A 23957-nucleotide genomic window follows, 5' to 3' on the forward strand; every position below is an offset into this window, starting at 1 on the left:
AGAGTAGTCCAATCCGCATATCTCGAATCGAGTGCCCTAATTATCAGACCATGTCAGGCCTACATCCGACCTAGGAAAATAAAATAAAAAATTAAACTTGGCCACAGTAAACCAGTTTCATTTTATTTGACATAAATGCGCAAAGCATTGTGAAAAACATTTGCTTTTGCGTACCAAAAAGCGTTGTGGATAGTATAGAGTCTAGTTATCCTTTAATTGAGACTTGGTGTAACCTTCTGTCAGTATGATACCTTGGGACCTGGATGGCTGTAATATGCTACTGAACACTTTAAGCTGTATTATAAATATATATACTTTTTTCGACGTGGAATTCGTTAACTGAAGTTAACCAAAAGTTACTTATAACAACGTGTTAAAAAAAAAGTTTCCAGTGAACCAACAGCAAGTGTACGCCCTCACACCACTTAAATCGTGGTTGCAGATAACCCAAAAATTAGCAAGATTGCTACAGGGTATGATGAAAATATATCAAGCTGCGATAATCGCATGTGATAACACATCTGAAGAGACATCTGAAGTCTGATTCGTGGATAAAGGTTCGTAAACGTTTAAACTTTCTCTTATTTATAGTACTAAGCATTTTTCAGTATAGGTATGTATCCATTAATATCAACAATATGCTCTTAATATTTAACTTTCACTTGTTATAAATTTATTTATCAATACATGTATATTACAAGTACTGTTTCTATACTTTATTATATCATTGAATGTTAAAATTAGACATCATTGACTGAAGCTAGTGATTCGACTTTGAGCCTTTAGAAAGGGACAACAATGATTAGTTGAATTTAGGGTCTCATAAACCAATAAAAATTAAAAGTGCACATTTGAATGTCTAGTTTCCTTAGCAACGCTTATGAGTTCTTAAATAGTTTCTCATTTTACTGTGGTATATGATTGAAAGCACAAGTTCGTCGAAGTGTTTTTAGTGCACATTGTTATGTTTATGTTTAAAATTACGCAGAAATATCGGTAGTTATCAGGAAAATAAAGTGCAATATTGGGCTCGGTATGATTTAAAGATTAGCATGTTATATTTTGGTCAGAGGGCTATGTTTGGCATCTGATGACAAACAAGCAAACAACTTATTACATTTCGCATTTAAGAGCTAAGAGTTCATTGTATTATAGTCATGATTCTTTTTTTTTTAATTTCGCGCAAACGTACATGAGGGCTATCTGCGCTAGCCGTTCCTAATTTAGCAGTGCCATGGAATAGTGAGATTGGCCACACATTATAACGCACCCGAAGCTAAAAGGGGGAGCATATTTGGTGGGACTGGGATTCGAAGCCGCGATCTTCAAATTACCGAATTAATGGTGGAGGAAGCTATAAACTAACCGCCTGCCTTCCTTCTTGGGAAGTTTCAATTTCAAGGAAACGTAAATTAAATACTAATCATTCAATCTAATCTTGATTGAAATGTATATTTGACTTTTGAGCTACTCTTGTTTGACTGTCACTCTTATAGCATGCCATCACAGCACCAAAGTGCAGGACATTATTTCGTTCAGTAGTAACTGGACTTAGGCAAGGACCTTCAGTCCGACATTCTGGGTCACTGGTAACGGTTGTTCTCTTCCATTTTTGTGACCGTAAAAGTGGTATTTCGTTTAAAAAGTGAACAATAGGCCGCAAATGCTTTCGTTGTTTAGTCCTGTATTCCTCAGATTCGGTGGGTAAGCGAGATGTTTTTCGGCATGATTCTCACTCCTTTTGTATGGACGACAAGCAGGGTGTTGTCTTCAAACAGGCTGAACAAGTTGGCCACACTGGCAAATTGAAGAGCTATAACGGCAGAGCTTTGGAATCGCAGGTCAGTCTTGAAGTTCTGAGCTATTTGTTTCACCAGTCTGCAGAAAGATAGTTTGCGGATAAGCTGCTCAATGGACTTCTCGTAAAGGCAAATAATGTGGAATTGATTTATTTTAATCAACTGCGGCTGGAGCACTCTTTGGAGCAGATTTAGTAGCTAGTTATATTATGGGCAATTCACCCCTGGGTTTTCTTGCATTTTGTTTTATACAGTATGACGTCTTCGACATGAAGGGTCTGTATGGATGCGACATAATCCATACCGGGTGCTAAGACCTGTAAGATTTATTTGGTTGTTTTTAACTCTGCGATGACTCTGTGTCAGGAGTCCCTGATTTTGAACTGACAGACTAGAGGGAAAACAACTAGTTAACACCAATCACCGCCAATATTTGGGCTATTCGTAACGAACTGAAAGTTAGATTATAATGCCTTTATGACCGAAAGGTCCACCATGTTCTTATTTTGTTTGGGTCTTGTGTTTGAGAAGTGGTGCTACTAACCATGCTTTGTTCTTTCAGCTATGTGTGCGTTACTATAGTAACAGCTAATCCCACTTTTTCTTTAAGAAAAACTTTTTAGACGACAAATGGTATGGGCTGATTGCCTTTCTATTGGATTCTGATTGAAAATTATCGTCTCTTAAGCCTGAATCGCTAGGTATCTCTGACATAGCAACTTATCACATACATCGCTCAATTGAACAAAGAAACTTATAAAATGTGTATTGTTTTAATAATAATTTCATTCCTACTGTATATGACAATTTGTAATTGAGTTAAACAGTCGACTCGTCTAACCGCTACAAACATCACATGAGCAACAACTTGACCGTACTGTTGTTACTATCAAGGGACTGTGACAATAATTATTGTGTTTCTAGAGCCTTGCATAGCCTTGTAATTAGTGCTTTGGACTCGTAATCTGTGGACTGCGGGTTTGGATCCACATCACCGAACATGTTTACACTTTTAGCTGTGGGAACTTGAAAACTGACAGCCAATCCAACAGTTCTTTTGTAAACGAGAAACCCCAAAATTTGTCAGTGGATGATGTTGACTAGTTGCTTTTCAGTAATGATACATCACTGCTTTATTAGGGACGTCTAGGACAGATAGCTGTGGACTATCTTTGCGCGAATTTCCAATCATACAAAATCCAAGGTTTTAGAGCGAATAACATGATTCTAAAGTCGTGTATTCTCAAATAACAATATGAATTCAATAATTAAAAGTACATACATTCAGCTTCCTTGTTATGACGAAATTTACAGAAATTTAAAGTCCAGTCTCAAATCTCAGGTACAACTTAAGAGAGTGATGTTTTTGTTAAATGAAATGATCGACAGGTTCGACAAAAAGAAAAATACAAAAAGATGTCTGAAAACGTGGAATGACAAAACCTTGGTGATGTCCAAATATCATGAATTTACGGAAGGTGATAGAACTAACAACTTGTGTAGCTTTATTATTTTGTTTCTTGTGGCGAAATATTATGAACTATATGTGTATAAAGAAGGGGACAGACAAAGAAATTAAGTCAGATTTCAAAAACATAGTTGTAAAGTGTCGTCTAAAGAAAATGCACAAGTATGCGAACTCTTTTTGTTTACCTGAAGATGACATAAGAAGTTTGAAGCCTTGTTGTCTACTTTATTTTAATATAAGTTTAATACCCATACTAGCCGTATTGAAATACATTGTTACTTCAAGTAGGTTTCTCGTGATCACAAAGTACATTCTGTTGAAGACTCCAAAGAAAAAAAAACTTTAAATTTATATGAGTCTGACGGTAGTAGTAGCAGCTTGGTCAAATTGTTGCCCTATGAAGTTTGAAGCGATTAGAGGAGCTAATTATCTAGCAACCAAACTCTTATTTGAAATTATGCTTTTTTCTTCAAAAAGATAATTAAAGTAAAACAATACATAAGGTGCTGAACAACTAAATTTAAATAGAAGAAATAAAAAAGTATTGCCCCTTGTTGGTACAGCGGTAAGTCTAATGATTTGTAACGCTAAAATCATTGGTTCGATTCCCCTCGGTGGACTCAGCAGGTAGCCCGATGTGGCTCTTGCTATAATAAAACACACACTCATCTCAATAAGTATTGTTTTACGAGCGTTATAATCTGACAGACATTTCCACTATTTCTTGGCTAATAGTTGCTAGTGTGTAAAGTTTACTAGTTGTATTTCCTCTTACTCTATAACTTCACTCATGCAGAGAGCTCTCAAGCAGCTTTTCGCGAAGTTGAACAACAAAAAAATAAAGTTATTTGGACGTCACTCTACTAACCCAGAACACACTTCAAAGACGAAGAGAAGTATTGTTGAGGATATTTATTAAATTAAACATTTACAGAAATATAAAAGAACCTTTCAAAAACTGAAATGTCACAGTAACAAAAAATAGATTAACGAAAGCTTACATTACTTATATTACTAGTTTGTTAAATAATTTATGCTTAAGTTTTGGATGCTATTCTTCTTAGTTTATTGGTAGTTTAACTGAGAAATAAATATGTTAAGATGTTGGGTACAAAAGTACCTTAACAGCAAATAAAGAGATAGACAAGCGTAAAGTCGGAACACGTAGTCGGTTTCGGTTCGAATTTCTGTCACACCAAACGTGCTAGCCGTTTCAGAGATGTTGGAGTTATAACGTGGCGTGCAATAACACTATTGGCACTGAGAGGTGATGACTAACTACCCTTCCTCCACTCTTATACTGTTGAAGTAGAGACGGCTATCGCAGGTAGCCCTTGTGTAACTTTACCAAAAACTGAAAACAAACATATCACGATATACTTATCCAGTGTAACAGTACTTTTTTTATATAATTGTTTAATTATGCTGATGGTATGAGCAGCCTAGCCCTCAAAGTATGAGGTGCTAAAGTCTTGGATAAAAAGATTTATTTTATATTCTATATTGATGTTGAGGTCCACACACATGTAACAACTATTTCGTAAACGCTCAAAATGTAACAATGTAACGTATGAACGGACAAAAAGAATTAAGAAACAAAAATAACTACACTTTTTTAACAGATTTCTATTTTTTTTGTAATAATTATTTAAAAACTTGAAAAACTATGGTAATTAATTAATTTTCACCATTATTTTTTTATTTTGTAGTATAGATTTCTGAGATTAAGTACAATTCGATATAGTGGGCTATCTGCGCTCTGCCCTCGGCGAGAATACAGTTGAGAATAGCTTATTTGGTAAAGAAATCCAGCTACCATTAAATACTTTAAAGAGTACGTCTAAAACGTATTAAAACTAAATAGTATTAGTAAAATTAATATACTGTTGTGTTAACAGCAATTTGAAGATGCGGGAACTTACACGTGGAAATGGTGAAGGCGATTACAAACATAATGTCATAGGTAAACTAAAAGGTTTTGGTTTTAGGTCTTATTTTTGTTTACTAAACTTTTCTAATTTAACAGCAATAACACTTAAATCGAAATCATCCTTCTCGCTTTGGAATGTACTTTAGCCGTTACCTTTGAATTTGATATTTCACCCACGATGTGTATTGATTAAAAATAATTTATATTACCTATGTATACGTAAGATGACGAATACGCTGACTATTGTATCACCTTTAAAATTTTATATTTCTTTTTGTAAACAACCAAACTGGACGTTGATACAAAAACAAACAGAAAATGAATTCCCTCTATATTTACTGTTGGGAAAGCATGTGAATTATAGTTTAACTGACAATATTGATTATTAATGTAACCATATGTTTGCGATATTTTTGTTTAAGCTCATTTGAATGCGTTGGTTAGAGTTATGCAAAATGTGATTCTTCTGTTTTAACAGTTAACAATGTTAAAAGTAAATATGATGCTCTTCGTAAAATCAACCTCACGAATATAATGTTTTCTTTAACATGTCTAAACCTAAGAATGTAAGGTATCTCACTTATACACACCACGTTCGATCTGTCTTTAGATTGTATAATGTGGTTCCATATTGTTAATACAATTGCCGTACGACTCTTATTTTTTGAATTAGCTCTACATTTATATTTACGTATAAAAATTAGATATTTTCATTTCAAGCTTAAAGTTTTACCATAAACATTTGTTTTTTTTTAATACTATAAAGTATTGATGGAGAGTCAGAGGTTAATGAAGCCGAATATTTATTCTTAAAATCAGATCTGTTTACAGATATTTATCCCATATTTTTTCTTAATTTCCTCATTACAGATTTGAAATTAGTGGTATGTGAAAATCACATTTTAGATCTAACATATTCTTCAATCCCAGACCCCATCTGTAGGGCTTGACAAAAGCAACGGATTTTTTTATGCATCATAAAATATATATTGCATGGCTATTAAATGCATAGGTTGATGAAGCAAAGAAGCTTTTCTGATAATAAAATAATTGAGCAATCACTTAAAGCGAAGATATCCTTTGGCCTTATTCCTCTCAAAATCAATTTACACTTCTTATGATTCAGTGTCTGAATTGGACTAAATACGACAAAAAACAAAAACAAAACAGCAGTTAAAAAGGATTTGAATTAAAACTTTTATTTATAATTTCGTTTGTAAAAACACAATATCGACCATATCTTTACTGACGAGGCCTCTTGTTATTACTAGAGATCGTAAAGACAAAAGTTTCCTAATGTTGTATATGAATACAAATAACAGTACATAGAGCTACATATGAGAAATGGCCCGGCATGGCCAGATGGGTTAAGACGTTCGACCCGCAATTCGAGGGTGAATTCCCGTCGCACCAAACATGCTCTTTCAGCCTAAGGACGTTATATAGTGACGGTCAATCCCACTATTCGTTGGTAAAAGAGTAGAACAAGAGTTAGCGATGGGTGGTGATGACCAGCTGCCTTCCCTCTAGTCTTACACTGCTAAATTAGGGACGGATAGCGCAGATAGCCCTCGAGTAGCTTTGCGCAAAATTCAAAACGAAAAAAAAGGTTGTCCAGAAATAAATGTCGTTTTTGAATTGCGAAGTTTGGAAAAGTATAAACCATTGTTGTAAAACATGCTTTAATCAAAGTAACAGCTATTTGCCTCAACACACTTCTTCTGCAACTGCTTGGTTTTGAAAGCATTTATTGTTCAAAATGTTGTCTTGAGAAAATGAAATTATATAGGGGAAATGTCTTGGGAATAAGTTATCATGATGACTACATCCATTAATGTGTTTTTATCTAAGGATGGCTTCCTTCCACAACCTTCGTGGTCTTCAAGACTTTCATCTCCATGTCGAAGCCTTTGGAACCAACGCTAAACTGTACGCTCAGTAACAGATCTATGGTCGAATGCCTGGTTGATGTTCCCTGTAGTTTCGGTAGCTTTTCATCCAAGTTTGAAGCCGCAGAGAAAAATCAGACAAAGTCCTTCTTGTCCATGCTGCCTTGAGAGTTGCGAAACTTACTCTGAGTAGAGATGAAACAGCAGACAATTAAGACACTTTGTAAGTGACAAATATTGGATTAAACCAACCGACCATTGATAAGTTACTCAATATTCAGTCGCTAAATGTCATCATGATAATTCCGTGAGTTATTTATTAATCCTATGATTAACTGTATTATCATTTTTAGCTATTTTTAACATTATGGATGTATAATGTTTCACTAGTTAGGATAAATTGACAAATTTAATTACTTTTAATTATAGCTAGCTAGGCAGTTTGATGTTCTGGTCAAGTGTGCAGGAATGGGGTCAAAGCAGCTGTTCGATGACAAATACTTGACACCGATGCTCGGACAAATAAATCGGGGTAGTTCTATGACACTTTTATTAACTTAAAAGGTGGAACAGTGAATAGAGAAACAATTATTTATACTACAGATTTTATATACATAATAAGCTAGCGCAGAAAGACCTTGAGTAGCTTTGCGCGAAATTAAAAAAACAAACAAACATATGAGAAACAGGGAGAATACTCACTATCCACTTAAATGAGCACAATCATCAACATTGCGTTGTTGAACATAAATACGACTCTGGTCACAACATCCCCTTTCATTCATTTTACTTTACACTTCCAACTTTGGATAAAAAGCATTGAAGTAATATACTTTATTATGAATTTAGAGACAGTAGAAAGTGTTTCAGTAATAGTTTCTTTCATCTCACAGAAATTAAAAACGTCATTCTAAAGAAACAGAAAATGTTTTTTATGGCTTGAACGGTAATGTTGATACCTATTAGGAAACGATACGTTTTCTTTTATATCATGTAATTCTAATAAGATAACTATCACATTTTGATATGATATGGTTTAACAACTTTAATAAAATTTCTTATTACTACTATCTGCCTATCTCTTAGTACTTTAATTCACTGATTCGTTAAGGTTATTATTCCATCACTTTTATCTGGTTTCAGAATTTTTCACTGGCCTGTTTTATTGAATTATCGTTTGAATGCTATTAATTCACATCAAAATAGAATTTACCATATGAAATATTCAAGAAATGGAATATCCTCGACAACTGTATTTAATACATGATAAAAGAAATTTCCGTCTTCATTGAACACCAGATATACTTTATTGTCTTCATGTCCAACCAAAACTATTTTCATCATTTTTAAAGGATTCTGGCACACCTTAGAGTATGTCTAGTACTAGCTTCTGGTTGTTTGTTTTTGAATTTCGCGCAAAGCTACACGAGGGTTATTTGCTTTAAGCGTCCATAATTTAGCAGTGTAAGACTAGAGGGAAAGCAGCTAGTCATCACCACCCACCGCCAATTTTTGGACTACTCTTTTATCAACAAATAGTGGGATTGACCGTCACACTATAATGCCCCCACGGCTGAAAGGGCAAGTATGTTTGGTGCGATGGGGATTTGAACCCGCGAATTGCGGGTCGAACGCCTTAACCCACCTAGCCATTCCGGTCCTACTAGCTTCTAATGTTCATTGTTTGGGATACATATTGTGTACAAATTATATAGAGTATTGCATTCCCTCGCTGACTACAGTGGTAAGTCTGCGGATTTACAACTCAAAAATCAGGGGCTCGATTCCCCTCCGTGTACTCAGCATATAACCTGACGCAGCTTTTCTGTAAGAGAAAAACACACATTTACGGTATTGTGTAGAAGTGATAGGTTTATTTGTTTAGAATTGAGCAGAAAGCCACACAATGTGATATCTGTGTTATCCCCAACATGAGTATGGAAACGCGGTTAACAATTTACATGTTATAATTTAAAAGTGCCGTCTTCAAATTATAATACACAGAACAATATTTAATAAAAGTTATAAGTATAGGTATAAAAGTGTTTTACTTTGTATATGTTTAAAGTGGTTTTACTCTTGTATTAGAAGGAATTATTAGGTTTATTGCCTTTTTGGTAAGAAAATGTTGCCAATGATATACTTATCTGAGGTGCAGTTTTTATAAAACGTAAGATTCTTTTTTTTTGAGTCATATAAATTTTGTTCAGAGTTATGGGGTTGTTTCTGCGACTTAAAATACATGGAACTTACCATCATGTAATTTATATGCATTAGTATTGTGTTTGCTTTCTCTTTGTTTTTACAGAATTATAGTATTTTGTTGTTAATTCTTTCTTGGATCTGGGATTATTGAGAGGGTGATTATCACGTTGTTGACTGAGGTTTCTTCATTTACTCGTTACCTGAAATATCCTTCCTAATTGCTCTATGATCTAAAAACGTTGAATTTTATTTGAATCTCGTAATAAAAAGTTTTAAGTCACCCATTTCAGAATGTTTCCTAAACTAATTATCTTCATGTGCGTTCCTCAACAAAACAAATGCATGAAAGAGACTGCTTGCGGAAATATGGTATGAGCATTGGTAAACATGTGTACCTCTAATTCCTATAAATATTACTATAAATACCACACATTCTAAAAACAAACCATTGGAACATTTGTACGTCCATATACTGGTCCAATTAATCACGACCCCAGTCTCATGAGTGATATCGACAAATCCAACATGCTAAGTAGGTCGATACAATCTCGAACATGTTTATATTGACACCTATAGAATACTCTTGGAACATTAATCTTATTCCATTAATTGATGCTAAAGATGAACCGCAAGGGATATTTCAGGGAAGTGATGAAGAAGAACTCGTGATATTATCGGTACTGTATCAGTACTCTTCAGTTTATAGGGATGAATAAGCCATACCAAAACAGTTTTGAATATGCAAACTGGCAACTAATGTGACAACCAATGAGATATGAAGTCACAGTACAACAGAATTTATCAGAACTTCTTTATGACATAGCTGTTGTTATTTTAATTAAGCACAAAACTACACAATGGGCTATCTGTGCTCTGCCCGCCACGGGTATCGAAACCCGGTTTTTAGCGTTGTAATGACAATAGCTTAGAATTTCGTAGATATCTTGATGTAACTGAAGATTGATCGCTTTTGGAAAAGGTATATAACAGGCCTTTGCAAAGTAAATGTTTATATGCTCAAATGCGACAGAACGTAACGAAAAATACCTCAGTCTGGAAACAAGGTCAACCGGGTATGGATGCAAGACTTTCATTTATACCTTATACTCAGCAAGCAGCTGGGGAATCAAACAGATATGCGTGTTATTCTACTCGTAGACACACCGGTCACGTCACTGGTTCGGCAACTACGGGTTTCTATGTGATTATGCATTATCATCTTCGTATACAAGATGGATTATCGAAAACTTGTATAGAGAAAACCTTACTTGCACTTGAGGATACCGAAGAGATGCTGACAGGTGTTGTAAGTATTTATTACACACAATAACGTTAATAGTTTCCATTAAACACGAAAAGATGAAAGACTTTTAATATCATGTAGTTTTGATACAATAAATTTGTTTTTGATAATGAACTTGTTGTTAGAACAATAAAAATTAACACTGGATAGATAAATGCTTAGCTATGTATTTTTAACGGTTTTAGATCCATGTCCTCCTGGTCACTATGACAATGGATTACAAACTTACTGCCTGCCGTGTCCAGGAGGGACTTACATGACATCATTTGCTGCTGACGCCTGTATACCTTGTCCTGGAGATAAAATTACTGATGAAGAAGGAGCTGATAATAAAGATCTTTGTAGAAGTAATGAAACAAAAGGGTTTTAAAGTTTTCTTTTATTGTTTCTTTAAAATTTAAAAATGTTTATTTTTGTTAAAACACATTGTTGTAATAAGACACTTCTTTATAACTTCCATGGATTGCAGTGTATTGAAAAGTTTTGCTTTTTTCGGAAAAGCTTTTTCAGGAGGTGGCAACAGGTGCTGTAACAAATTAGTATGTTAATATTTCTTTGTCAGAATCTTATATTTACATAAAAACATATATATGACAGAGTGGTATTGTTTTGGTAAAATAGTTAACAATTACATATATATATATATATATATTACGAATTATTTTCCCTCTTTTTTGAATGATAACATCACGTAGACATTCTATGTACCTAATATTATAACTAAAGTAAAAGTTCTTATTCTTTAATATATAAACAGAGCTTGTTTGTTTTTTAATTTAGCGTAAAGCTACAAGAGGGCTATCTGCGCTAGCCGTTCCTAATTTAGCAGTGTAAGATTAGAGGGAAGACACCTATCGCCAATTCTTGGGCTACTCTTTTACCAACGAATAGTAGGATTGACCGTCAAATAATAACCCCCCACGACTGAAAGAGCGAGCATATTTGGTGCAACGGGGATTCGAATCCACGACCCTCGAATTACGAGTCGAACGCCTTAACTCTCGTGGCTGTTTAATATGAAAATGCATTATAAATGCAAGAAATATCGTATTTGTATCTCACAACGGCTGCTACGGTTATTAACGTTTTAAAACGTTGTTCTCTGCTTATCAATAAAAGTGTTACTACCCATAACAGCCGTTCTGATATACATTTCTATTTCAAGTGGGTTTCTCGTCATGAAGAAATATAGTATTAATTGATTTAAAAGTTTAAATATGTTAAATCAAGATTATTGTTGAGCTTAAAGAATTATACACATTACTATTATTGTTAACTGACATTTGAAGTTTTTATCTGTTTTACGTTATTGGTAGAGTACGTCAATTAGTTTTAAATACGACTCTCTGTCTTAACATCCAACTGAAATGGCTCCCAAGGTTACGTTACCCTCGGCTTCAAAACCTACAGCTATAAGACATCTTTGGTGGATAGCAGAGGTAGCACTCATTTTGATGTCTTATTGCTTTGTGGTAAGTTACATGTTATCTTCAATTTCTTTATTATTAAAGTATGTGGAACACAGAGATTAATCATTTGATTATGCTGGGGTGGGATAACATATTTTTTTAACTGAACAGTAGGATTCGGTGTTTGTTTATTGGGCTCCAAATTTTGTTTCTGTACTCAGACTGCTGTTAGAAACATCTGCTTTTATGTGAGGTACTATATTCATGTATCTGTCTTCTTACAAGATGCTAAGTTGATAGATCTGATTTCAAGCAAGGTATTAATTTGAGACCTCCGCCTTTAAATGACTTAATATGTTGGTGCATGTGGTTTCATGTGAAGCACCACGTTTTATGGTTCGAAACATTATCACTGAATACACGTGTCTAAAGTGTTATTTGTTGCTTGAGCATGAGAATACATTTATAGTTATAACTGTAACCCATTATCCACAGCTTATTTAATAATAATATGTATTTTAATGGTCTTGAAACAAGTGATTCTTATTTATTTACTTTTTGTAATGATTGTGCAGCGTTCTTTGTTGTTTCTACAACTGGAAAGAAAAACCTCGGGAAGAACGGAATGTTTTGAAAAACCGTGTTTTACACAAACAGACTGGTGCTGAAAAGATAACCACTAATGAATTGGATATATTGGAGGCTATGCCACTGATCCCTGAATGTGAGAAGAAGGCCCCGACAAAGAACGTTAAGAAGGCAGAAACTAATACACTAACAAAGCAAAAATAGACCAAACGAACAACCCTGGAGACGATAAATGAAAACTACCCGAAAAAACAAATACTATGGTTCGAAATTCAATTAAGTTCTTATTCATCTTACGTTATAATTAATATTTGGTACAAGTAAATTTACATTTTTACAGTTAAAAACATTTCCTTCTAATATAATGTATACTACATCAAACTACGTATGCAATATCAAACAGATGTTGCATGTTTAAAATAAGTGTTGTTAATGCCTTGGGTTATCCCCAACTACTGATAAAGATGCGTTCAGAGAATCTTTAATGTTCAGAGTCGTTTTAATATATGAGATTTTTCTTACAAAAGAGACCTATACGTGTTCGATACTATTGAGATCTGATATGTCTGTATGCTAGTTGAACTGGTGAACCACTTCTTCTTCAGTCTTAGTACATGTTGAAAGACAATTACCATCCATTAAAATGAAGCCAGAACCAAACGTAACAGTATAAGATAGTGAAAGATGTACGCATTACCTTTACTAATGTTCACAGCAACAATAACATCTGGAAAACATAAAGATCAGAATGTCCTTTCGTATTTTTTCATTCACATACATACTACCACTACTGATAATAAAAGCGAATTATTTTGTGTATTAGTGGCACCATAATATATCATTTCGGCTCATATTGCTCAGTTTATTTCGTTTTTTAACCGTATGTACACTGAAATGACGTCATGTTAGAGCTTTGAACATCTGATTCAGATTTTAATCAGGTTACCCATAATCACAGAGAATTGGTATATAACAGAAGCCTGCTTAAAATTTGGATTGGGATATTCTTTGTCAAGTACCAGCGTATTTGTACCATTTTGTTGCAAGTGGTTCTGCTATATCTTGTTAATGACGCTTTGAAACAGTTTACAACAGTTTTGTTTTTTTTCTGTCAACCAATTTCATCACTTATAATTTTCACACAAACATTTATTTGGTTTTATGCATGTTATAGTAAAATGATTGCTCAATATTTGAGTGTTGCGCCACTAAACATAACTATATTCTACATCTTCAGAGAGGAACACCAGCGTCAAAACAAAGAAAATCTGTTGAAGAATATATCCAGCGACCTCTGTCTCATAGACATGTGAAAAATTATGATGAACTTATTATCGTTAAACCTAACAGTAAACAAGGACACCTCAAGGGAAACGTTGTTATTCTCATTGAAAATTCTGACAGCCAAGACACGTTTATTATAACTAAATCTCGGAAACCAACCTGACGTATCAGGTAATGCATAACAAAAGTAAACGTGATATTTTTATTAAACGGGATAATCTTGTTAAATCTGTTGATTTCTCAGATAACTCTGCTGTTACAAAGACTCTGAAATGAACTCCTAGAAATGAGTTAGAACTTCGTGAATGTGAATATACAATTTTCATCAGAAATGAAAATAATAAGTTAATATTTTCTTCAAAACTGCGAAATAGAATTAGTAAACGAATTTATAAAACCGCCAATGTTAATAAGTTCTCTCTAGAGTTAAGATAAATCAAGATGGCTTTAATCTCCACACTGTACAGTTACATGAATGTGATTGACACTTACAAAATTTTTAAATGCACTATCACTGATATTATTGGTTTAACAGAAACTTACGTAGTAATTTAACTATTTACGTTTATGCACAAGTAAATTAAATACAAACTTTGAAAACTTAAAGTTTTAACATTTTATCGGAACATTCATAACTATTATTTAAATTTAAGAGACTGAGGCTTTAGTTCAACAATTCACAAGCGTTTGTTCATGTTTATTATGATTTCCTTTTTTGCAGTATTTACTTATTACGACATATAATGTTAAAACTTGTATAAAATATTAAACCAAAAGTAATGAAATGTTTGTTTACATATTTTTCGCTCATTTAAATGTAACAGCTATTATACATTAAATGCTCATTTCGGTACTAATTGTGTGTTTGTTTATATTGTTTGTAATATAGCTATAAGTGTATTAACTGTCACAATATACGTCCAACAATTCACAGCTGTTACACTAAGATTTACATGCGACATTTTTTACTGAAACGCAGGATTAACATGAACTTCAATTTCTACGTTTAATGTGTTTCACATCGTTCATTACTAAGCTTAAGTCACGTATTGGTTCTTCAATTATTACATTGTTATCAGCTTGTGATATTTATAGTTTTCTTGTGCTTTGTCTACATGTTGAACTACGTATTAATTATACAACATTTTCAGTAGAATTGTTGTGATATGCCTATGACATATTCTATTCCTATCCTACAGTGTATTTTTATCGTTTTCAAATAGTACTCTGTGATTAACGAGTAGCATGCACCATTTTCAGTTATTAAAGTATTATTGACATGTGTCATCTTTCAGAGTACGTGTAACTATTAGAGGTTGCGTCACACTGATTGTTACAGTTTATGCCTGAGTTCAATGAACTGAAAGTTGAAATGCATTTTTACTTCGTGTCAATCAGATGTGGTAGAACTCTGAATAAGGATAGCTTCACTGACTATCAACCATGATTAACTAGTTCACGTGTTTCACGTGCACGTATAGCGTGTCCTCTGCATAAGACACAAGACTCTTTCCATCATCTGATAACATGGAGACATGTTTTGTTTTCTAGAAAAGGACGCCAGTCTTCCCTTCGGAGTTCGTGTTTTCAAAATCAGGGTTTCCGTTGGATTATATGTACACAGGTCAACAAATTTTTTCGAAATCTCAGTTGCATAAGATTTTTTTACTCATTCTTACCCTTTGTGACCTGCTAACTTCAAATATGAAAACGGTTCAGCTCTACATGCTCTAGTTTTAATGCAATTTTAAGTTTTTCATTCTAGCCGTTAGTGGTCAAATTAACACGTTTCCTGCGATGCCTATATTGGCAAACCGGCAACTGCTGCGATGCTCTTGTACATCTGACAGCTTCAGTGCTGCATGAGCTATGATAACGTGAGGTTGTCGTTACATTTGTCTCCAGCCTGTAACTTAGTTAAAGGTAAGAGAATAGTGGGACACCGGTGGGTCCCATCGCAGGAAACGTGTTAATTACTTACACGTTTATGTTATCAACAGAGATATTGAAATTGTTTTGATTTTGTTTCAGATCTGATCATGGCTACAAGGAGACGTCAATATGAGAACAAGCCGGACGCTTTCTGTTATATTTGTGGATGCTTCATGCTTATTCGTCAAAGGCGTAATATAACATTGTTTGTGAGGCGTGCTTATAAAGCGTATTTTAGACTTGCTCTTGGTAACCAAGACAAGAAATGGGCCCCACATATTGTGTGTCATAACTGAAGGAAATGCTGCGTGACTGAACAAAATGGAAACTTAAGGGTTTACCTTTCGGAATTCCCATGACCTGGCGAGAACCGATGGACCACACAACTGACTGCTATTTTTGTCTGGTCAATACAAAGGGCATTGGCAAGAAAAACAGACACAAAATCTCATATCCTAGTATCCCCTCAGCAATCCGACCTACTCTGCACTCTGATGAGCTCCCAATCCCATTTTTTAAAGGATTTCTTCCATCTGAAGATGTGGGTAGTGACTAAGAGCAAGAAACTGCTGATGAAACTCAAGAAATACTTTCAGAATCTGGCGATCCTTCTTATGAGACCCCACAGTCATTAACTCCTCAACAGTTTAGCCAGCCAGAGTTGAATGACCTTGTGCGTGATTTGGGTCTCTCCAAAAATGCAGCTGAAGTGTTAGCTTCCAGGATGCAAGAAAAGAATCAGCTGAGCCATACAACTAAAATGTCATACTTCCGAAATCGGGAGCAGCTTTTGTGCCATTTTTTACAGAGGAGAATATGTTTGTTTATTGTCATAATATCTCAGGTCTTCTCCAGGAATAAGGGATGCCAGAATACCATCCAAATGACTGGCGATTATTTCTAGATTGTTCTAAGCAAAGTTTGAAGTGCGTTCTACTTCATAATGGCAATGTCTATGCAGCTGTTCCAATTGGACACTCTGTGTATTTACGAGAGGAATATAATGACATTAAGACTGTGATTGACCTACTAAAATACCACGAGCACAACTGGACAACTTGTGTGGACCTCAAAATGGTTAATTTCCTTCTAGGTCAACAAAGAGGATTTACAAAGTACCCCTGCTATCTTTGCATGTGGGACAGCCGAGCTCGAGAAAAGCACTGGAGCCAGAAGGAGTGGCCCATACGTGAGACTCTGAAGGCAGGTATGCCAAATATTGTCAACGATCCAATTGTCAGTCGAGAAAAGATCATATTTCCTCCTCTCCATATCAAGCTGGGCTTGATGAAACAGTTTATGAAGGCGTTGAATACTGACGGTGAATGCTTCCAACATATATTTTCTGTGCTCCCTGGTTTGTCCTTCGAGAAGATCAAGGCAGGTGTTTTTGATGGACCACAGATTCGTGCACTTGTGCGTGATCAAGAATTTGCCAGAAAGATGAACGACAAGGAAAGGACTGCATGGCTTTCATTTGTGGCGGTGATGGCAAACTTTCTCGGTAATAAAAAAGCTGACAACTATGAAACCCTTGTAGCGAATATGTTGTCAGCTTTTCGCGATCTTGGATGTAACATGAGTGTCAAACTCCATTACCTGTACAGTCATCTTGATAGATTCCCTGAGAACCCAGGAGCTGTAAGTGACGAGCAAGGCGAGCGGTTCCATCAGGACCTCAAGACCATGGAAGAGCGCTACCAAGGGAGATGGGACAAACATATGATGGCAGATTACTGCTGGAGCATTAAACGAGAATGCCCTGAGACAGTCCACAAACGCAAGAGCTACAAGCGGAAATTCATGCCTGAGTAGACTTCAATTGAGCTTTGCCTCCTCATTGTAGCAAATGTCTTATCTTCTAATCAGTTTTATATAAATAAATTGAATTATAACTTGATATAAAATTGAATTTATATAAATAACTTGAATACATTTATACTATCTTGTATTTTCTTTTTTTATTACCCAGCTATATTAAAGAGTTTTATAACATTTTTCATGATAGACTACGACGTCAATGTGATGATGACGAAATTTTGAGATTTTCAAATACCTTGATTGCAAAAAAAGTAGAGCACTGAGGAAAAAACTAACTTCAGATCTGAAATCAGGGCAAGAAATTATGTAATACCAAGTGTTTGATATAAATGCAACAAAAACTTTGTTGACCAGTGTTAAATTATTATAGATTGGGCGCATCTAGAAAGTCGACCAAAGTGTAAAGAGGCTACTGTGCTTTAAATCTGTTCTTGTCGGACCACATACAACTTGATGCAGTATTTCAAATAGAACTTTCTTATCATCAGTTTTACTATCATCAAATTCAATACACGTACTTTGCCTGTAACTTGGTTCATCAAACTCAATACACGTACTCTGCCTGTAACTTGGTTCATCAAATTCAATACACGTACTCTGCCTGTAAGTTGGTTCATCAAACTCAATACACGTACTCTGCCTGTAACTTGGTTCATCAAATTCAATACACGTACTCTGCCTGTAACTTGGTTCATCAAATTCAATACACGTACTCAGCCTGTAACTTGGTTCATCAAATTCAATACATGTACTCTGCCTGTAACTTGGTTGTTGTAGTGGCTGGAGTCTAAGATATTCTCTTTTCGTGGTTGTTTGTTTTTAATTAATTCGTCCTGATAGGAAATGTCGGACAAAAACTTAATACAATTCATCACACGATAAAACGAATATTTTGTTAGTTTAAGATACAAATGTTAAAACTAAACCGTCCTTTCACTTTTAAATCCGATGTAGAATATCCACAATCATGAAAACTTCAGATTTTTATTATCTCCTGAACTACATTTTTCAGGAAAATAATTTTCAAATAATAGCAGTACTGATGCATAGTGCAGAATAATTCTAATATTTTAACTACCAAAGATTGCCAACATGCAATTAAGCAGAGGAGAATAGATTCAGAAAATCAGATGCTTTATTATAAAGTGGTTGTTCCTAATAATTTTTATATTTGATTAAATATTAATTTCACTGTTTCTAAGGGAATTGCTAGAAATATTCGACATATCTAATAACTGTAAAAGAGGGAGTTTCTATTTCACTGATCGACTGCCTGATCAGAAAATGTCATGCTTCGCTTCTTCTATGTTGATATTTAGGTATGTTTAATTTTTGAATACCCAGGAGGGTCAGGTGCACAAGACCTACTAGTAAGAATTTGTTGTTGTTGAAATGCTTTTGGACCAGAGTATCCCACAGTGCTCCGGCCCTTTTCAGGGCAATGTCCATGTATTGTATTTGTCCTTTTTTTCCTTTTATTCATTTATTATTTTTTTCCTCTTTTATTCCATTTTTATTTTTTTATTCGTATATATATATTTTCTTTTCTTTTTCCACTTATATATATATATATATCTAGATATATATTCCTTTTTCCATATATATTTATCGGAAAAATAAAATAATAATAATAATAAATTAATTAAAAAGAAAGGAAAATAAAAAAGAAATAAAACCAGTTTTAAGTGTTTAGTGTATGGTGGCCAGCTTGATTTATATTTCTTAAATATATATTTATAGGAGAGAGGTACTTAGGACTATGTTCATCATGTACGTAGTATCTGTCGAGATCACACATTAAAACATTTTTATGCCAATTTTTATTAAAATAATTTAGTGCATTATGCAAGAGACTTACAGATGTTGTATCTGTGTTTGCATATTTTGCATGAATATGGATGAAGTGCAACGTGGTACTTTATAGGCTGAAGTTAAGATTGAATTTTGTACTTTTTGTAGTTCATGTAATTGTTTTTGTGTTATGTTTATCCAGGTAGGACATGCGTATTCTATTATAGGTCTAATGTATGTTTTGTAGATTTTTATTATATTATCAGGTGATGTACCTTGATTTTTACCTCAAAGACTTCTTGCGTAATTTGCTCTTTTCCAGATTCTAATCAGGATGTTGTTTGTATGCTGTATCCACGTTAATTTGGTATCATAAGTTAATCATAAAACATTTAGCAGAAGTAGCAGTCTGTAAAAGTGATCCATTCATATATAACTTTGGTGGATATTTTTTCAGTTTATTTAATCTGCTGTTTCGTATTACTTGGGTTTTCGGAATGTCTATTTTTATACTATATTTGTCAGTATTCTTCTATATTATTTAGAACTGGTTAGAGGATTGTTGCTGCAATTGAAGGAGTGGGGCACTTTTTCAGACCGCTACACATCGTCAGTAAATTGTGATCCAAAACCTAAATTTAGGTCCGACAGTGGCATATTACTCACATACATGATAAATAATAAAGGGCTAACTACCCCTCCCTGTGGGACTCCTGCCTCAGGTGAAAAGAACCCTGAGTGGGCCCCATTCACATCTACTTTACACGTTCGATTGTCTAGGATGTTAGATAGCCAGCGAATAATTCCCTGGAGTAAATCCATTTCCATTAACCAATGGCGTAATCCGTTACGACACACCATGTCAAATGCTTTCTCAATGACTTCTCAATGTCGAGAAAGCAAGCTACAGTACATTCGTTTTTGTTAAAGCTGTCTGTAATTGGTTCTGTTAATCTGATCAGATGGTCTGTAGTTTGTCTGTATTTTCTAAATCCGTTTGGAATTTCGGATAATTTTGAACTTACTTCTAAGTATATAGATATTTGGTTACTAATTATTCTTTCTAAAATTTTGCCGATGCAACTGGTTAGGCTAATTGGGCGGTAATTATTTGGTTTCTTTGCTTTTTCTGGAACATTAATATTACTGCTTCCTTCCAAGAAACAGAGATATATCCGGCTAATAATGATAAATTAAGTAAGGCTGTTAGGTGTTCATATAATTTCTGAGTACCATGTTTTAGAATAGCTTGTATACCATCTTCTCCAGGAGCTTTGTTTTTTTGTGTTTTTGATGGATATTCATACTTCCGTTACTGTTATATCTTTTATTAGTTGATGACTGCTCCAGTCTTTTGTTTTCTCTGGTCTTATTAATGTGTTTACTGGAAATTTTGCCATGTATATGGTTTTGTTCTGTTCAATGAAGTTATTGACTTTATTATTGAAGTATCTGTTCATGTCTGGTTCATGGTGTGTTTTGAACGTGGTCATTATATCTCCGCTTTTTCTATGTTACCGTAAGCTGTTTTGCCATGTAATTTGAGTAGTGGGTACTCTTTGCTTGTTTTTCCTGTGTTAGTATATCTTTTCAAGAGTGTCCAGAATTGTTTTGGATCTTTTTTGTGATTTAATTGTGAGCAGGTGTCCCAACTGTCTTGTTTTTGTTGTCGGATTTGATGTCTTATTTTACTTCTTATAGTGTTTATTTGTGTTTTTAGTGTTGGGTTTCGATTCTGTATGTGCTATATGCGTAGTTTTCTTCTTTCTTTTATTAAATGTATTATTTCTTGATGTGAAGTGTTTTTGTTTTGGTATTTAGCTGTTGGCTGCATGTTTTAGGCACTCAGAGATTATATCACTATATACATCTATATCTGATGCGTCCGGCAAAATTTGGCAAAAATTGGTCTATGACTGATTGAAATAGTAGCCAATTAGCTTTTTTACAATTTAATTTATCTTTTACTTTAATTTTGTTTAAGTGGGGGTGAGATTGAAGATACACAAGACTGGAAGGTGGTCACTATCTATATCGTAACGATTTGTTTGTTTTAAATTTTGCGTAAAGCAACTATAGGACTATCTGTTCTAGCCGTCCCTAATTCAGCAGTGTAAGACTAGAGAGAAGGCATTTAGTCATCACCACACACCATCAACTCTTGGCCTACTCTTTCACCAACGATTAGTGGGATTGACCGTCAAATTATAACGCCCCCACGGCTGAAAGGGCGAGCATGTTTGGTGCGACCGGGATTCGAACCCGCAACCCTTGGATTACGAGTCGATATGCTTACCCATATTCTGACGAACACAGAAGTCCAGTATTTCACTGGTGCTATGTGTGTACGAGATATTTTACCATTTGGGTTTGTACAGCTACAGTTGAATGTGATATGTTTACTATTTAAATTTCCTATAATTACTATATTGGGATTGTGGTTATATATGGAATGTAAAAGATTAGAATCTGATAATTTGCTCGGCGAGCAATAAATGCCCACCACTGTTACTTCAGTATTATTTTGAGTTCTTACGTTTATTATTACTGATTCATTAGAGGAAGGCATTCTTAGTTCCTGAACTATAAGTTCAGTTTTATACAGTAATAATATTCCTCTGTTTGGATCTCTCTTATCCTTCCTATCTTGTCTGATGATTGAGTATCCTTTTATTTTAAATCTGTGGTAGTTATAAAGGGCTATTTCACTAATTACAAAGACATCTGGTTTTATGGTGTTGGTTATATCTTCAATCTCATATTTCTTGGAAACAATAGCACCTTGGATATTGATGTGTAGTACTCTGAATGTATCCATGGTTGACAGAGTTCGTGATATATGTTAAAATTTGTGGTAGGTATTTTTGGATGTTTTTCATAATTATTTTAATAATTATGTCTGTTAAACTGTTTTCATTATTTGGGTTTGTGTATTCAGCCATTATTTCAGAGAAAGTAGATATAATGGCATTAGTCAATGTGTTTTCAATATTCATAGGTGTGGTTTTGTGTGTGACTTTAGTTGTTTTAGGTAAATCTTCACTAATTTTTGGTGGTTTTTTCCTGACTGTGTGATGTTTTTCTCTACTACTGCATGTGAGTTTACTCGTGTGTTTGTGGTGCAGATTGTGTTTTCTGATTTTTGAGAGGTAGTTGATTTTGTTCTTGGATTATGTGTGTCTGTGCTTGTGCGTGTTTGGGTTTTTAAGTTCGTATAAGTGTGTCTTAGTTGATTTGTATTTTTGGCATCCGTTATAGTTTGCCGTGTGTTCTTCCCCATAGTTACAGCATTTAGGTTTGAGGTTTTGTTTCGTGCATTACGATATGTGGTGATTTTGTCCACAGCCTACACAACGCGTAGTTGCTTGGCATGCTGCTTCTACTTGTGCAAACCTTTGGCATTGGTAACACTGTGTTACTACCGCTGACGGTGTTTTAGTTTGTCTGTGAGTGTTGTCTGTAATTACTTTAATTAAGTTTGTTGGCATTTTTAGTTGTCTTCTATGTCGATGGAGTGGTGCAACCCCCCGAATTATGAAAGATCTGGGTGTTGACCTTGCTCCAGGCAAGTGTATGGTAATGTGACCTGTTTTAAAAGCGTCTGAAGGCCATTCTTTTAACAATCTATTTAGGTCAGCAAGTTCCTGTCCTTGAAGTAGAACCCCGCCGTGGGCCAGACGCTTAATGTTAGTAATGTATGTCTTAAGTTTACACCTGTAAATTTCCCTTTCTAGTTGTAAGTTCCTGGAATACTTTGTATGGCGTATTTCGGTAACTTAACTTGTCATTTTTAATGTGTTTCTGTACTTGTATTTATGTTTGTTAGTGCTTGTTTTTCTTGTTTATTCTGACTTCTAGTCTTCACAAGTGTGAATCCTTGGTCGTCAGAACTAACTTCCTCACGTTCTGAGTTGGTGATTGTTTCAATATCCAGGGTGGGTTTGTGATTACTTATGCTACTACTCGTTATGATTTTTATTTTCTATTACATTGTCGATCGGTGTAGCCTCAGCTTTACTGTCGACAGTAGTTAAATTAACATTTTCTTTGCTTATTTTACATGCTTTTCTTCTTTATCATCCTACATATCTTCTTCTTTATTTGAATTGCTCTTTATTTTCCAAAATCTAAAAGACTAGGGAGAGTTTACTCTACTTTTCACTGATTTATCTTCCTTTCGTTTTTTTATTTTTATTTTACGTGTGAATCAGAAAGACTTTTCCTGTGCGTGCTCTTCAGTGTTACATTGCCACATGGTTTCTATCTGTGATTTTCCTTCCAGCCTCTCTAACCCTTTCCAACCATACTCTGTTTGTGATATTTCTCTTTCTACACTTATCGGCCTGGCATGGCCAAGCGCGTAAGGCATGCGACTCGTAATCCGAGGGTCGCGGGTTCGAGCCCGCGTCGCGCCAAACATGCTCGCCCTCCCAGCCGTGGGGGGCGTTATAATGTGACGGTCAATCCCACTATTCGTTGGTAAAAAGAGTAGCCCAAGAGTTGGCGGTGGGTGGTGATGACTAGCTGCCTTCCCTCTA

General features: G+C 34.7%; 3 protein-coding genes across 5 annotated transcripts in view; all 3 read left to right on the forward strand.

Moving 5' to 3' along the window:
• LOC143232694 (uncharacterized) overlaps positions 1–23957 on the forward strand; it is a 408737-nt gene that overhangs the window by 75889 nt on the left and 308891 nt on the right. The window lies entirely within an intron of this gene.
• Positions 10419–17979, forward strand: LOC143255416 (uncharacterized). 2 transcript variants are annotated; one of them, XM_076511054.1, is made up of 5 exons: positions 10419–10597; positions 10780–12066; positions 12579–12854; positions 13829–14046; positions 15907–17979. In XM_076511054.1, exon 5 carries the CDS (start codon positions 16672–16674, stop codon positions 17620–17622), a length of 951 nt encoding a protein of 316 aa, XP_076367169.1. In that variant the 5' UTR covers positions 10419–10597; positions 10780–12066; positions 12579–12854; positions 13829–14046; positions 15907–16671; the 3' UTR covers positions 17623–17979. The 2 variants fall into 2 exon arrangements, with proteins under 2 accessions (XP_076367169.1, XP_076367177.1); XM_076511062.1 differs by lacking the exon at positions 13829–14046 and having other exon boundaries at positions 10780–12854.
• LOC143255423 (dynein axonemal heavy chain 6-like) overlaps positions 18846–23957 on the forward strand; it is a 116511-nt gene continuing 111399 nt past the window's right edge. For both annotated transcript variants that reach the window (XM_076511113.1, XM_076511150.1), the window contains exon 1: positions 18846–18947. The gene's annotated coding sequence lies outside the window, so the exon portion shown is untranslated. The remainder of the gene's footprint in view (positions 18948–23957) is intronic.

The sequence above is a fragment of the Tachypleus tridentatus genome, chromosome 1 (genome assembly GCF_004210375.1).
Source record: "Tachypleus tridentatus isolate NWPU-2018 chromosome 1, ASM421037v1, whole genome shotgun sequence".
Classification (NCBI taxonomy): domain Eukaryota; kingdom Metazoa; phylum Arthropoda; class Merostomata; order Xiphosura; family Limulidae; genus Tachypleus; species Tachypleus tridentatus.